Genomic DNA, 14634 nt, shown 5'->3' with positions numbered 1-14634 from the left:
GCATGCGAAGTTGGATATCATGTGGCTTCCGCATTCTACGAACTAGGGACGAGAGACAGTCGTAAGGTGTCGGAAGTTTCAGTGTCTACCAGAAGGCTTGGCATACTTTTCTAATACGTAAGTATTTCGGGTTTCAATTTGCGGAGCAGGTGAACCGCGCCTCTGTATGTCTATACACGTGCAATACATACATAATGACAGAAAGCCCAATGTAAAGAGTGATTTGAAGGTTGAGACCATGCTTCATCAGTTGAGGACCGCTTGCTTCCAGACATCCCTGCAGCTCTCACGGGTCGGTTCTTTTGGAGATGTCCAATTCATGTGGTAGAGAGCTTCACCATTGCTTTTGTCGTTGAAAGGAGAGACCACGGAAGCTTGGAGAATATATAGGACCCGCTTCAAAGAGCATTCCACGCAAACACGCAAAAGCAAACATGGATGGTATGCAAGAAACAGATGCTCGTCTCGCTCACCGCAGGATATTTAGATTGGGTAGAGTTGCCGTCAATCCAGCGAGATTATGAGCCGCCTTAAGAGAAGTGAGTTCAGACCCAATATACTTAGTTCCTTGAATGTTGGCAAATTTTGAGTAAGGAGAGTTGCAGGGCTCGGAGAACGGCAGCCCAATCTGCGACGATGAAGTCCCGCCGCGGCCTCCTGGCAGGAGCGACCAAGGGCCACGCTGCATGGATACTTCGAATACACAACGAAACTGTAGACAGACGAATCGTGTGCGAAGATTCACAGAAGTTGACTAAGATGTCTGAATTAGACGGGTGAGAGAATCCACCCGCAGACAAGTATCAGGATTATCTCGATTTCCAAGGCCAGGAGAATATGATTATGCTGGAGAGTATTGTTGTTCGGACGATTGGAGAATTGCGGGGGCTTGGTAATATATAGAGAATATGGATAAGACGATACTGGGTTCGGTGGCTCTTCTCACTCCAAATCCCAAATTCAGGTTGGCTGGAAACGTCTGAAATGCCCGGAAATCCAAGTTCTGACTTCTCTGCAACCCATTTTGGCTTTGGGCGCATTGCCTTGACTTCGATCCCGAGAGGCCATGGAACAATCTTCAAAGGATGAGTTGTGCTGTTCCGCATGGTTTGAAGATATGAGTGCTTCAAAGACACAGCTAGGAATGGGTAGAAGTGATGTCGTTTGGGGATTGGTGGGGGCAGACCAGTTTGCTTGCCCTGACAAATCTCTTAAAATGATCGCGATAGCTAACATCACTGCTGTAAGCCCCAGCTGAAACTAGAAGCCCGCCTTCACATTGCTTGTGTGGATGAACTGATTTACGCGGATCTGTTCAATAATTCGATATGTAAGGGCATTGGCAGGAGCCTCGTAGGCCGTCATCGCCCACGATGAATGTCTTGCCTATTATTCGTCGACTGTACAGATAGAAAGTCAATGTTACACTGGCCATAATAAACACTGCAAGAAACGTGGCTCCCAGTAGAATTATTCCCAGGTGATGATGGTATATGGTGCTGTATGTATAGCAATTATCACCTAACTAAAGTAGATCACACTGTCCTTAACAACCTCGGAGAAATGACTGCGATATTTCTCTTTCAATACTGCTTCCCCCACATTATCGTTATCTATTGTAAACCACTCAGGAGTTATGAGTCCCCGCTGCGGTGAGAGCCAACGGACAGTTGATAGGAAACAATCTCCTACCAATTGGAAAGTTGGAGCACAAGCATCGTTGCCTAGTTCCTCATCAACGCCTCCTGAAATTGGACGCACAAGGTATGTCCTCGACCAGAGATTCAATAACGAAAGGGGACGCTTGCGTTTGAGTTCTGATTCGGTGACATGAAATGGGATTGCCATGATCCTATCATTCAAGTCAAGGAAGTCTGAGCCAATCCCCAGGATATCCATGGGGGATGCGTCGGGAGGCTTGTTTTCCACGTCGCATGCAAAAACACAGCGACCCTGCATAGTCCATGCAATAGTGCGTACAAGTTGTTTCCAGTTTTCATGGGTTGAAAAATCAATATCTGACAGTATAAACATTTTGATCAGGAATGCTACTTTGGGCGCCACGAGGTCTGAAGTTTGTTGCTCAGCGTGTAATTCATGGAAGGAGTTGCTGCCGTGGTAGAGTAAGTCGATGTCCTTGAACCTAGATGGACGCCTCTTCCTCCAAGCGACTGCATGAGAAAGTATCTCCCAGAAAGTACCAGAATCATAGAATGTGTCTGCAAACTCGCAAAGGCGGATAGCTGAGCTTCGATCGATTTCACCACCTTCCATAAACATACCCCCGGCAATGAGAATGTAGGCAAATCGCTCTGCAAAATCATTTCTAAGCGACACAGGGGAGTATTTGATAGCTGAAGACGATGCGACGTGTTTCGCGTGTACTTCGACGATTTTCCAGAGTCTGTTGAATGTCTTTTTGGTGCAGGTCGCAGCCTCGCGCCAGGACTCGACTGATGAAGGAAATGTCTCGCTTCGCCATGTAACCTTGAGAGGTGCAATGCTTCGGCAGTCGTCTTTCCTGGCACGGTCAGAATCTTGAGTGATGCGGGTCAGAGGCAATTGTATGCGGAAAACCCGCTGCGTGGTGTTTTGAGATTGTTTATGAGACAGCGTGATGTTGAACGTAGGCTGATCCGTGTCATTGCCAGTCCACGTCCCCAGTGTCATAACCGGATGGGAACGAAGGAAGTATCGAACATCGTACCCGTACGTCCAGAAGCTGGGCCGCTGACTGTGAATTCTCCAGTCGGGGATCCAGGAAGGCACCACATCCTGTTTTATTTGAAGAACGGCGCAGGGAGAGTCAAGGCGAGCAGACGCCTCTCCAAGCACCCATGGTAGGTTTCCTGCTTCCCCGATACTACGACCAAACATAGTATAGATATTTTCGACGGTGGTTCCCTCCTCGTAAATTACCATAATCTGTGGTCGACGGAATCGGTGAACCAGGGCGCCCACATGGGCTGTACCGTCGAAAGCCTGTCGAAAAGTAGCCAAGTCCACCTCTCGAGTGTCTACATCCCTGGCCAGGGATGCGAGTGTAAACACCTTGTCTCTCGGGTCCGCACAGTCATATTGATCGAAAGATCGCATAAGTTTGCAGATGTTATAATCGACTGTCTGGCCTTCCGCACTGTACTTATCGTGAAGCGCAGAGCGCATCAAATGTATTTGCCAGGCTGAGGCGGCGCGAATTGCGAGAATGGTCGGAACGCGGCCTGATCTGTTCCGATATATGTCGTAGGTCACTTCGCACAGCTCATAAAAGCTCCGCGTCGCATTTTCGGAGACTACAATGATGGTTTTATTGAGCACGACCTCTTGAATAACCCAACGTCGGCGGAACCAGGGGTGATCTAAAAAGTTGGAATCATACAGAGATATTTGGCGTCCCACATTGCCCCCTAACCAGACGAGTACTCCGATGGCGTCTAGATAGATTGACGTCATCAATGGTATGTGATGCGCTTTTTCTTTCGGGTTGTCCTGGTCGATACAGACAGCGTCTGCCCAGAGACACCGAGTTTGGGCAGCGCTGGAGTAGTCCCTGAAGCGTCGAAGGGCTCCGTCAAGACTTCGGGTGATGGGAACTCGGCCAGGAGTGTACTGGCACTGGGTTGAGCCCTGATTGTCCAAGATATCGTCAACAATGACGAGATTGCATGTGAAGTCCGGACATCCCCAAGTGTAAGAGATAGCATGGTATGTCGCTTTCGCCCGGGCTTGTTTGACAACGTGAATCCGACAACGCAGATCATATGATGGATCAGATGCCTGAAATAGTTCAATAAGTTGTGTATGTGAGGTAGATGGTAACTTAGAGTGACAATATCGGGGCAGCATTCTGCCTGGCATATCCATTGGCGAGGCCGTGGAGCTGAGATCGCCAATAAGTGCAGGCTCGCGCTAAATTGAATGGGCGCTATTACATTTGCATTCAAGTTTTATCTCTTTGTCAAAGCGATTTGCAGCAAGATATAAGTGTTGTAAGCTAATGGGACGAATGAGTATGGTTGGTGATGATAATTAGAGCAATATGCAATGGTACCTAATAATAGCGTCGTTGAACAGCCACAAACCCAGCCCAGCTTGCGCCCGGCATGTCAATCAGGCAGACTTCATTGATTGCAGCCAATGATGGCTACCACAGCTATATGCAATAGCATCCAATCACATCACACCATCCGACCTCAGCTTGCACATCTCACGGCATATTATCGTGAGGCAGACCTCAAGAGCGCAGCTAAACAAGAAGTTGGGTGAAGGGGCACTCAATCGTCAGAGGAAAGAGTCTCCCAATAAGACGTACTCAACATCAAGGTCGTTGAGAATAGGTAGCTAAGACAATCATAGAAATGTTTGGAAACAATCTCGAATCTTAAGTGTTGATTCTCTACGATACGAATAGTTTTCTTTCTTATTGCCACGAGAGTACAAAGTGAGGGAAAAGGCCATGTCTCAGAAGTGGCCATTCTGACCACCGTATGGGTTCGTTGTCAGATAATCAAGGCAACCAATGCATGATTTGATACGTGGGCATGGCAATAACCTTGATCGATGGTCGCAGACGTTTATGCCTTACCACTCATACTGACTAATTTCTTTCAAAGTCTTGTCAAATCAATCAGCTAGACGCAAACCCGGGAGGCCGTCGCCTTCTTTATTACTCTATTCTTGCCCATGCATCAGGCTACAATGGTGTACAAATGAAGCTCCCCTCACGATGCGCGCTTCTCAGTAGATCTATCCTCATGGCTTGCCGTCCACTTTCGCCGAACTTACATCCGGATAGACATCAAACCTCCTCTGCGTATTAACAGGAATGTTCCTCCTCGCCTCCTCGATCTTCGTGCCGTCCAGCTCCCACGCAACAGTCGTCTCCCCCTCCTCAGCCTCCGTCAGCACATTCGCCATCGGATCGATGATGAGACTGTGCCCCCACGCGTGGTACGTCGCGTCCATGTCGCGCGCAGGGCTGCACATGGCCACATAAATCTGGTTGTCCACCGCGCGCCCCTGGCCCAGCAGGCGCCAGTGCATCGGGCCCGTCGTCAGGTTGAACGCGCCCGGGTACACGAGCGCGAAGCACCCCTTGCGCGCCGCGATCATGGCCAGCTCCGGGAAGCGGATGTCGTAGCAGATGGCGACCGAGATCTTGCCGTACTCGGGCAGGTCGACGACCGTCACGCTGTCGCCGGGGCTGAGCACCTCGGACTCGCGGAAGGTGATCTTGCCCGGGATGTCGATGTCGAAGAGGTGCACCTTGCGGTGGCTCGCGAGCAGCTCGCCCTTGGGCGAGAAGATGAGGCTCGTGTTGTAGAACTTGCCCGTTTTGGTGTCGAGCTCCGGGATCGAGCCGCCGATGAGGTAGGCGCCGCTCTCGGAGGCGATGGCCGCGAGGGCGTGGAAGCTCGGGGACTGCTCCTTGGTCGGCGGCGAGGGCAGCAGCGTTTCGGCGTACTTGGGGAAGTAGTCGCAGCCGTAGGGCGAGTTGAAGCACTCGGGCAGCACGACGATTTTGGCGCCGGCGTTGGCGGCCTCGAGGACCTTGGACCGCGCGTTGGCGAGGTTGGCCGTCTTGTCGGCGCCGGAGGCGAGCTGGATGCAGGCGAGCTTGACGGGCTGCTTGAGCACCGGGGATGCGGAGGTGGCCATGGTGCGGAACGGGACGAGGCGCTGGGAGGACGGCTTGAAGGCGGACGATGCGAGGTGGTGGAGGGTTCGGAGGGCGAGGCGCATTGTTGTTTAAAGAGAGTGCGTGTATGGCCCGGTTGTCGTTAGGAGGGGACGGAGTGATGGTGGGGGGCGGTTGGAGGCGACGACATTGCGGGGCGATAACGGCGGGGTAGCTTCGGTGCGGTACGGCATCGGAGCTCATCCCTGCTGCCGGGCCGTTGGAAGACTGTGCGAGCACTGTCGGTGGCTTGTAATCCGACGAGCGCCACTACAGTGCGGATTGGTCGGACAATTGTCCGAAGTGTCGGCAAATGATGTGATCGGGGCGGCTCCGATGAATCGGCCTTTTCCAGTCCCGGCCGACGCTCCAGAGCATTCCTGCGGCGGGATGCGACATAGGGCGCAGACTACATGTCCAAGTCCGAACCAACAGAGATGATGATGGCTGCATACGTTGTTGGTATTGAACTGTTATTGCCCCTGTCCATTTCCATGTTGCCGGCATGGCTCAGCCCGGATTCCAATCGCCATCACGCGCCTTCCTACCCATTGTGCCACTTTACAAATCATCACTTCAATGATGCCGCTCACCACCAGATACTTCTCGAAATGGATTGCTTGATGAATGGGACTGTCAAAGCGTTTGCAATGGGGGGTCACGCGACAGCCACCACCAGATTTTTATTTCCATAACTCATCTCGCTATATTTATCCTCGTCTGGTCATGACCGTTGGGATGTGACACCTTCATCGTCCCCCACAACGCACAACGACACACAGCCACCTTCATGCGACGATTCACCTGACGGCAGGGAGCCGAACATGTCCAGCACATCCCCATCTGGGCAACTGGCCAGTGACCACCTTCGGCACACCGTGCCGAGGAATTATCTGTCCCCCACAGCCGCCTCTCACGGCAACTCATCATGTTCGTCCGTTGGATGCCCCATGAAACGGGTCTTGTAAGCTTATATACTAGGATAGACGGTACCCGAAACTATGACAGCTTCCCTTGCACAGATGCCTCCGTCAACGTCGGGGACCGACCGCCGGCGCAGCTCCGCCTTCGCGGATACCTAATTGAAGACGCGGCTGGTCCCATCTGACCGGATCGCGGGAAAATTTAAGATCTGAAGGTTAGCCAGAAGGGATGGTGTCAATGCAAAGCCACAATGCATGAGACACGCCATGGCACACTCTGCGAAGGAGACTCTGTTGTAGTCCGGACATCTGGTGTGTAAATGCTTTTTTAACATGTTTTGTCCAATTTTCCTTTCGACTTTAGATGCCTGCCTGCCTCGCAGTCGTGCCATTCCCACCCTTGGCACTACAGTCCACACACATCTCGTCTTTTTCTTGTTGTTCCAAACATGAGGACAAAGCTTGAAACAGGGCATTAGGTATCAATCCATCGCACGCAAAACAGAATCAGCTCGGCCTCTCCCATGCTTTCGTTTCGTCTCATGTGAACCACCCTTCGCAACCTGCTCCGTCTTTCCCCCACGCCATACCCGCCGTTGAACCTCGAAGCAGGGGCCACGACCTACCCACTGCTCTCTGCCGGCCTTGGTTGCGCGCTGTCAGGCTGTCGCATACTGGCAATAATATGCAAAAACAAAGCTGCATGATTACCTGCCGCGTTTTGCAAGACTCCGTTCGGTAAATAACGCCTGCATATGGACAATAGATAACCAGAAAATAGACACAAAGGAAGCGGAAGTAATATACATCCAATTCGGTGCTCTCCGAGTCTGAATCAAACTCGCTCAGAGCTTGCGACGCTGTGGCTGGGCTGAACGCTCGCAGTGGATCGGGTGACGACGCCGAATGTTCTGAATGGATGGCGCCGCAAGGGGCGGGTTATGGACCTTGGAGGCCGCGGGTATCGATTAGGGTCGGCATGTTTGGTAGATGCCATTTGGGTATGGTGATAAAGACGGAAGCCAACGAGTGGCGCAATATTATCGCAGATCCGGCCTTATAGTATCAGCTGCTTGAGGTTGCGCTGTATGATCATGTCCTGCACTGAGCCCATAGTAATCTTGAGCAAATTTGTGTCGGTCGCGTTCGTGAAATGGCCGTAGATCTCCTTCTCGGTGTTTCGGTTCAGGGCGCGGAACTTGTCCAAAAAGTACTTGCTGGCAGCCTTCCAATCGTCGGCGGGTCCGTGGTAGTCGGTGAAGCCGTGTGATGTGATGGGGTTGGTGGGCAGCTTCTCCTTGAAGAGATCCATCTTGTTGAGGAACAGAATCAGGGCAGACTTGGTGAACCAATGCGAGTTGGCAATTGACTCCCACAACATGAGCGCCTCGTTCATTTGGTTCTAGCAGTGCAAGTTAGCAACGATAGTTGACGACCAAATCGGGGCACACCTACGCCGTCCTTGTCTTCGACCAAGCACTGGTCATATCCAGAAATGGCGACGAGGAAGAGCAGACAGTTGACATTCTCGAAGCAGTGGATCCACTTCTTTCGTTCTGAGCGCTGGCCACCAACATCGAACATGCGGTAGGTCAGCTGGCCCAAGTCGAAAACCGTTTCCGTGATACCCGTAGTCCTCAACCTCGAGCGCAGCAAGTCCTGGTCCGTCGGTACGTAGGCATCGCTCCAGATACGGTCCAAATCGTCACAGAAGCTTCGACGGGGTCAGCAGCAGGTTCCAAGGTTGTCGCATACCGCAAAGGTGACCTACTATGCCAAGTTGTCGTGAAGGGCGAACTCGTTGCCCTTTGCGATGGCTTGCTTGACGCCGCCGTCAGTCCAAAGCTCCTTGATGGGCTGCAGGTAATCGCGCGGTAGGGGATCTGAAGCGTTGATCTCGTGTTCCACCAGGATGTGCGCCATGTGTTTCTGTCAGAGACATTGCGTGTTAGTCTACTCGTTCTTCTTTCACATGCGACAGCGCCGCATTTCGGATGCGACAGCGCGCAATTGGCGTATTCGGGTTATGCTTGCCTCGTTTTCTGGGTTGCTGAACTCGATGTGCATCTCGGCCATGGCGTCTTGGATCAGGCGGAAGGATTGTACAATGTTGTTGAAAACAACAGGCTTCCACTCGAGCTTCTCGTTCTTGCTGAAACCTTGGGCGTATATCAATTTCATCTGCTTAAGCACGGTCGACTTTCCAGATTCTCCGGCACCTGGGAATCGCAAAGGGGTTAGTAGATTGCAGATACGACAATGTTGGCTGTTGTTGCGACAGCGTACCCAGCAACAGAAGCTTCACTTCTTTCGACATTTTCTTTTCATCCTGGCGGATCAAGCGGTCCAGGTCGCGCGAGCGGGCAGCGCCGCCATCATCCTTCGATCGGCCCCCGAAACACATGTTGTACCAATTCGACTCAATTTTGGCGGTGATTGGAAAATAAGAGAAAGAGAATTAGCGCAAACGGGAGGTAGAAAGAATGCCGGCCCTCTAGTGCAGAAGAAAAGGTCGATCAATTCGCAGACCGGGTGTGGCGGGCCTCAGGGATTGTGAGGTGATTCTCGATGGCGAAGGCGAAAGCGACGGAGGAAAAAAAGACTGCAGGCGGGCAGTCTAAGAAGGACGGTTGGGGGGTTGTTCGCGTCGGAGAAGAGTAGTCTTTTTTGTTGTCCGAGGGCGTTGGATGTCAGGCAGATCAGACGAGGAGAAGCAAAGCCAAGAGAAAGCAAAGCAGAGCAGGCCAGGGACAGGGACAGGGAGCACTCGAGAAGCAAAGGACTGAAGCCGACTCGACTTGCAAGAAGAGGCTGTGTGTGTGTTGTCAGGTGTGTAGGTGTGTGGTGGTGCTGCGGAAGCGGTCAGTCACCTGGATGAGGTTGAATCCAAGGTGGTTTGACTGGCGTAGAGTAAGGAACGTCGGGGGTTGAGGAAATGGGCGGGCGAAGAAGCTTTTGTCGGTTTTAGGAGTGCCACGGCCAGTTTAGTAAAATGCGCTAAAAACCTTGGGGGCGTTCGTAGTGGACGCCCTGTGGGCTGCGGGTTGGCTAATGTTAATCCTGCAGCAGAAGAGCCCAGCAGCTCGACTTGCTTCTGTTTCTGTTCTGTGTGCTGCCCGGGGGCGAGGCCAATGGCGTGTCAGGGGAAAGACTAAAAGTGCTAGCGTGGGCGAGTGAGAGAAAGGAAGACGGGCAAAGTAGCGATGAGGCGAGGAGGACTGGAGCCAGGTAATGGCAAGGCAATGTAAGGTGGGTAAGGTTGGTTTGGCAAGAAGGACAGACGGAAAGGACGAGATGAGACGGGATGTCCAGCTCGAATTGGCAGACCGGGGAAGTTTGAGAGAGAGAGAGAGGTAGAGAGGTAGAGGTAGAGGAGGAGGAAGTGTGAGAGAGAGGACCGGGAGATGATGGGAGAAGAGATGTGAGGACGCACGAAGCAAGCACTGGACAGGACAGGACAGGACAGGACAGGATAGGTAGGCACGAGGGAAAATGCACCTCGGCGGATACCTTGCGATACGTACTGGGCCTCCAGATTGGATAAAGTGTCTGCGAAATAAAATAAAAAAATACATGGAGAAAAAAAGAGTAAGGATTATGGTACACGGTTCATGGTCATGGTGGTCCATCCATCATTCATCAGTGCAGCTCAGTCCACGTCCAGTCCAGCCCATGAAGACTGGGGCAGACGGGAGTCGGGAGAGAGAGACACAGAGAGCAATGGAAGCAAACAAGGACCTGCTGCTGCTCTGCGTCCAGGTGCCCAAGCATAGGTCGGGGAGGTTATGGAAGGTAGCTGTTGCTGGTCTGGCTGTACCCTTCAGCTTGGCTCCTGGGTACAGGGTACAGACATGTCGCGTTCAAGGTACTTTGTTTCCATACTTCACAATAGATTCCATGGCCATCCCGGGTTCCAAGTTATCAACGGCAGAAACAACACAAGAAGCACAATTTCGCCGCTGCAAAACACGGACATTTCAATCCATCGAACGCGACCACGGCGGAGACGCTGGATGGGCATTGGGGATGCTGAGTGGAAGCCCACCGCAGTGGACATTGGAAAGGCCCAACAGGTGGACACTGGCGGATGGCACCTCGCCTTTCTCCCAGGTCCACCTGCACCTTCAGAGGCTTCGATGGAACACTGCGCTGCTGTGTGCGGGCGGGCGAACAGGAACATGAGGAACCTCTGGACCGGGGAGCCGGTGGTACCTTGGGTGCGGTACGTGCTCAGGGTCGTCGACCTGCCCGCTGCCCCAGAGCTTGTGGACGGCACGGCAGTGGGGCGGCCCCTGGCGTACCTGCCCTGTACCCGCTGCCTGATTCGTTGTGCGACCCTTGCCTGCGCATGCCGCAGAAATGCGCTGGGAAGGACTTGGCAGCTACTTGCATCCGTGTACTCCAAAGTTTCCCTGCGACTTCCTTGCACTTGCATTAGCAAGCAAGCCACCTCCAGTTCCCCGTCATCCTCACCACCACCAGCGACCACCAGCGACCACCACCATCGCCACCGGCCGCCTACCGTCTATCGCAGCACCACACCCTCCCAGCGGGACCGCCTTGTTGATGTTTGCTCCCTCATGCTGCTGCTGCGCTATTCTCTCGTGAGAGAACAATGGCTTTCCTCTTTTGACTGAGACAGCCCGCGGAGGGGTCAGCAGATATGCTTCTCTCTCATATCGACAGATCTTCAGAGAAACCGCCAGCCGAGTCGACTCGTCATTTTGTTTCAACAGCTCTACCGACATATTACAGCCCAATGCCGCAGTCGCATGGCAAGTCGGTCGTGACCGTGTCTTGTCTGTACCAATAACCGACTGCGTCATCCAACCCAACGCAACACGCCCAACCAACAAAGACAAACATTCCAGATAGACATCAATGCGACCCTGCCAAACCTGGCCAACGCACCTACAGCCTACAGCCTACGCAGCACTGGCAACTGCACTGCCATATGGCGCCGCCTACCTGCTGCATCTGGCACTCTCCTCCTCTGCTGAGAGGAAAAAGGGGCAACTCTCTCTCCTCGCTACCAACTACATTGCATCAAGTCCCGACAATACCTCACAAGTTGCCTGAGGTGCTTGCCAGCTCCCGCCTTGGAAACGTGCTTTGCGGAAGGTGGCCCCCCATAATCGTTCGACGCACATCCTCCCGGATGCACAATGCTGCGTCTGAGTGTCCCAACAAGAGGGTTGCGACCTGCAAACTGCCATGCCACATGGAGAACCGTCGGCGTGGAATGGGGGCACAGCAAAAAGCATGCCAAACAAGCAACCAAGGCTCAGCCGCCTGAAAAAGCAAAAGCAAACTTGATCCAAACACCACACATACACACACACACAACACCCATACGGCGTATACACACATAATCTTCCTTGCGACGTCTGGCTGGCCACGAGTCTCGACTCAGTCACTTTCCATCTCGTCCAATCCTCCTTGAGGCGCTGTCTCAAACACTTCAACCTACCTCGATATGCTTCAAACTCAAAAGACTAAAAACCTTCCGCCGACACGACACCGCTCCCGCCGCCAGTGTCCTCCCCGGCTTCTCCGTCCCATCCAACGTTCGTCGGCCAGTCTGTCCACGACGCCTCAACGCAGCTCTACAAAGTCAACAATGACAACCAAAGTACCTGCCTACTACTGCTGCTGCTGCTGCTGCTGCAACAGCCTGGAGGCCTGACGACGTCCCTCTGCCACTGGCCAGTACGCCTGTAGCTTGCTCGGGAGCCACTTCGATGGACCCTGCGTGACACAAGATCGCTGCCACACGACCCCAATCGGGCCCGCACGCCGGAAACGCCTCGTGCCCTTTTTCTGGCCACAGCTTCTACACTAACCACGCTTCGCGCCTCGACCTGCACCAAAATCGCTTGCGGATGTGCATGCCTCCCGACGCCAGCTCTTTCGATGCTTCGAGCGTAGTCCTGAACGCCAAGAAGCCACCAGGTATCAAGCTCCCACTCCCGCCCTACGCCAACCCGAGAGCTTCGTCAGGTTGTTTCCGCTTTCGTTTTCCGTTGTTTGCCCGCTGCAGAGCGAAGCAGCGCAAAAAAAGACATCCATCCCATATGCAATGCAAAACCATGATGCTGGTCCCGTTTCGACCAGCGGTCCCCCTGGCCGAACGCGTCCGCTCTCGGGGAGCCATGTCGCCCCTGATTCATGCAATTGCAACGGCGACATCGAAGCACGACTCTGTTGCTGGACGGCCGCCTCCCAACGTTCATTCAGATCAGCATCGTGCAGAGGAAAATAAATGCTGATTTAGCGGGCCTTCAAGGGGCACCTGCAGCATCTGCGGATGAGTCCCGCAGAAACGAACGCCAGGCCGCGCCGGGGTCACCCCATACCGTCTTGGCCATTGAGGAATGGTCCCAGGCTTCCGGCAGGGATGAGAGTCGTGGCTTGCCTCTGTCGACAGGGGACCCGTTTGTGGACGGATTGCACAACTCGTGGCATTCTGTCGAGGATCCGCGGGCGGCGGTCATCGACGACCCAGATCGACGCACGTTTCCAGCACCATGACAGCTCGTCCGAGACGCCTCGCAGCAACGCGCCAGCATCGACCTTTGAAAGAGCCAGTAGAATCAGCCTGAGATGGAGGGTGCGCCCTGGGTCACCACCACCAGTCGGGGACTTTTTTCTTTTTTTCCTAGCAACCGCCCGTGCCCGAGCCTCAACTCAACGGCGGCCGTGATTGTGGACATTCGATCTTGGGCATTCGAGACCGGGCGTTGTGTTAGAAGCTTTGGATCCGCTCGGACCGTATGGCCGGACCCCGATCAGCTGGGAAGGACAATCGAACCTCACGATTCGTGGTGTTCCGATGTAATGCAATCACCCAAAACGGGTTATCAAGCCTCCTGAGCTTTCAAAGAAGCATAGGTACGGCTACCAATCCGACCTATGAATCCGTAAGATTACTAATGCAATGGGCCCATGGCACTGGTTAGGGCGGCTCTGCTGAAGAAAGAACATCACCATTGCGTGTAATCGGCCGGAAGCGGCTCATGTTCTTCAACAAAAACGGTTGAATAATTGTCTCTGCAGCCCAGGCCGTCAGAGACATCCACTGGAAACCAACAAAGGACCCAGTCGAGCGGAGCAGCTGAGAATGCCGGTGGTATGCCAAACAGTGAAAATGGCCTTCAGCTTCGTCTAATGTCAGGCCTAGATCCGGAGGAGTGGTATGATGAGTGACGGAAATCGCGGGATGGCATGGCCGGGCGGGGCAGAGCCTCCCCCGACGCCCATAAGCGTGAAGAAAGAAACACGCGCAGACTTCAGGGCAGTCTTTGGTGGTGCGGCACGGTAGACTCTCGGAATCTGGCACTCAACCTACTGCATGGACTCCTGCCCAGCAGCGCATGGAGTTGTCCATCCAGATAGGTTCAAGGTTTTCACATCAGCACATGGCATCGCATCGGCGACCGTGGACGAGCGACTTAGGCAGGGCATCAAGCGGGCCTAGCAGAGGTTCAATAGCTCTGCTTCCAGGTCTGTTCTGGTGAAGGCCCTGCCGGGCAGCATTTCAGTTCATGCAGTAGCAAAGCAACTCTGGTCAGATTTGGAGACGGAAACAGGCGAGATTTGGGGTGCCATTACCGATCATCCCGTCTGTGAACCGCAAAGGCGTTGTATTTGGCCGTCGGAAGTATTCAGACAGGTTAAGCGATGAAGGTTAAGCGTCGCAACAGATCTGACGCGTCTTGGAGCAAGTAGAAGGAGTGTTTGGCTGTGAGAGATTGGGCTAAGCGAAGGGAGCCGACTGCAACAAGACGATCGGGTCGCGAGGCAAAAATGAAGGGCGGGAGTCGGGACGAGAGAGTTTGGTCCTCTGACTTTGGGTTGATTCTGGCGCACGCGACAAGGTCGCGGTGCGGTGCGGTGCGGTGCGGTCGGCCGAGGACGGTGGATGTTGAAGGATTGGCATGTCTTGCATGCTGCTGCTACGTTGGACCTGGTGCAGCCGCGGAGGGGCGGCGGCAGCACTCCGGTTGTGGGTAGCAAAGGCAACTGGCACAAAGA

The 14634-nt window shown here is 53.5% G+C and overlaps 3 protein-coding genes across 3 annotated transcripts; 1 reads left to right on the top strand and 2 right to left on the bottom strand.

The window, feature by feature from the left end:
• Positions 1–4752: 4752 nt before the first annotated feature.
• Hydrolase lies at positions 4753–5742 on the bottom strand (the record flags this gene model as incomplete). The annotated part of the gene is made up of 1 exon (XM_037328547.1): positions 4753–5742. One exon carries the CDS (start codon positions 5740–5742, stop codon positions 4753–4755), a length of 990 nt encoding a protein of 329 aa, XP_037173371.1.
• Positions 5743–6501: 759 nt separating this feature from the next.
• Positions 6502–6785, top strand: CGCA056_v013302 (uncharacterized protein; the record flags this gene model as incomplete). The annotated part of the gene is made up of 2 exons (XM_037328546.1): positions 6502–6607; positions 6664–6785. 2 exons carry the CDS (start codon positions 6502–6504, stop codon positions 6783–6785), a joined length of 228 nt encoding a protein of 75 aa, XP_037173370.1.
• Positions 6786–7657: 872 nt separating this feature from the next.
• Positions 7658–9004, bottom strand: gna-2 (Guanine nucleotide-binding protein alpha-2 subunit; the record flags this gene model as incomplete). The annotated part of the gene is made up of 5 exons (XM_037328545.1): positions 7658–8002; positions 8056–8314; positions 8372–8529; positions 8602–8819; positions 8887–9004. 5 exons carry the CDS (start codon positions 9002–9004, stop codon positions 7658–7660), a joined length of 1098 nt encoding a protein of 365 aa, XP_037173250.1.
• Positions 9005–14634: the final 5630 nt, after the last annotated feature.

The sequence above is a fragment of the Colletotrichum aenigma genome (genome assembly GCF_013390185.1).
Source record: "Colletotrichum aenigma strain Cg56 chromosome Unknown KSG_Cg56_contig09, whole genome shotgun sequence".
NCBI classification, from domain to species: Eukaryota; Fungi; Ascomycota; class Sordariomycetes; order Glomerellales; family Glomerellaceae; genus Colletotrichum; species Colletotrichum aenigma.
The sequence above is the reverse complement of the archived record's forward strand: the minus strand, read 5'-3'. Positions and strand labels throughout refer to the sequence as shown.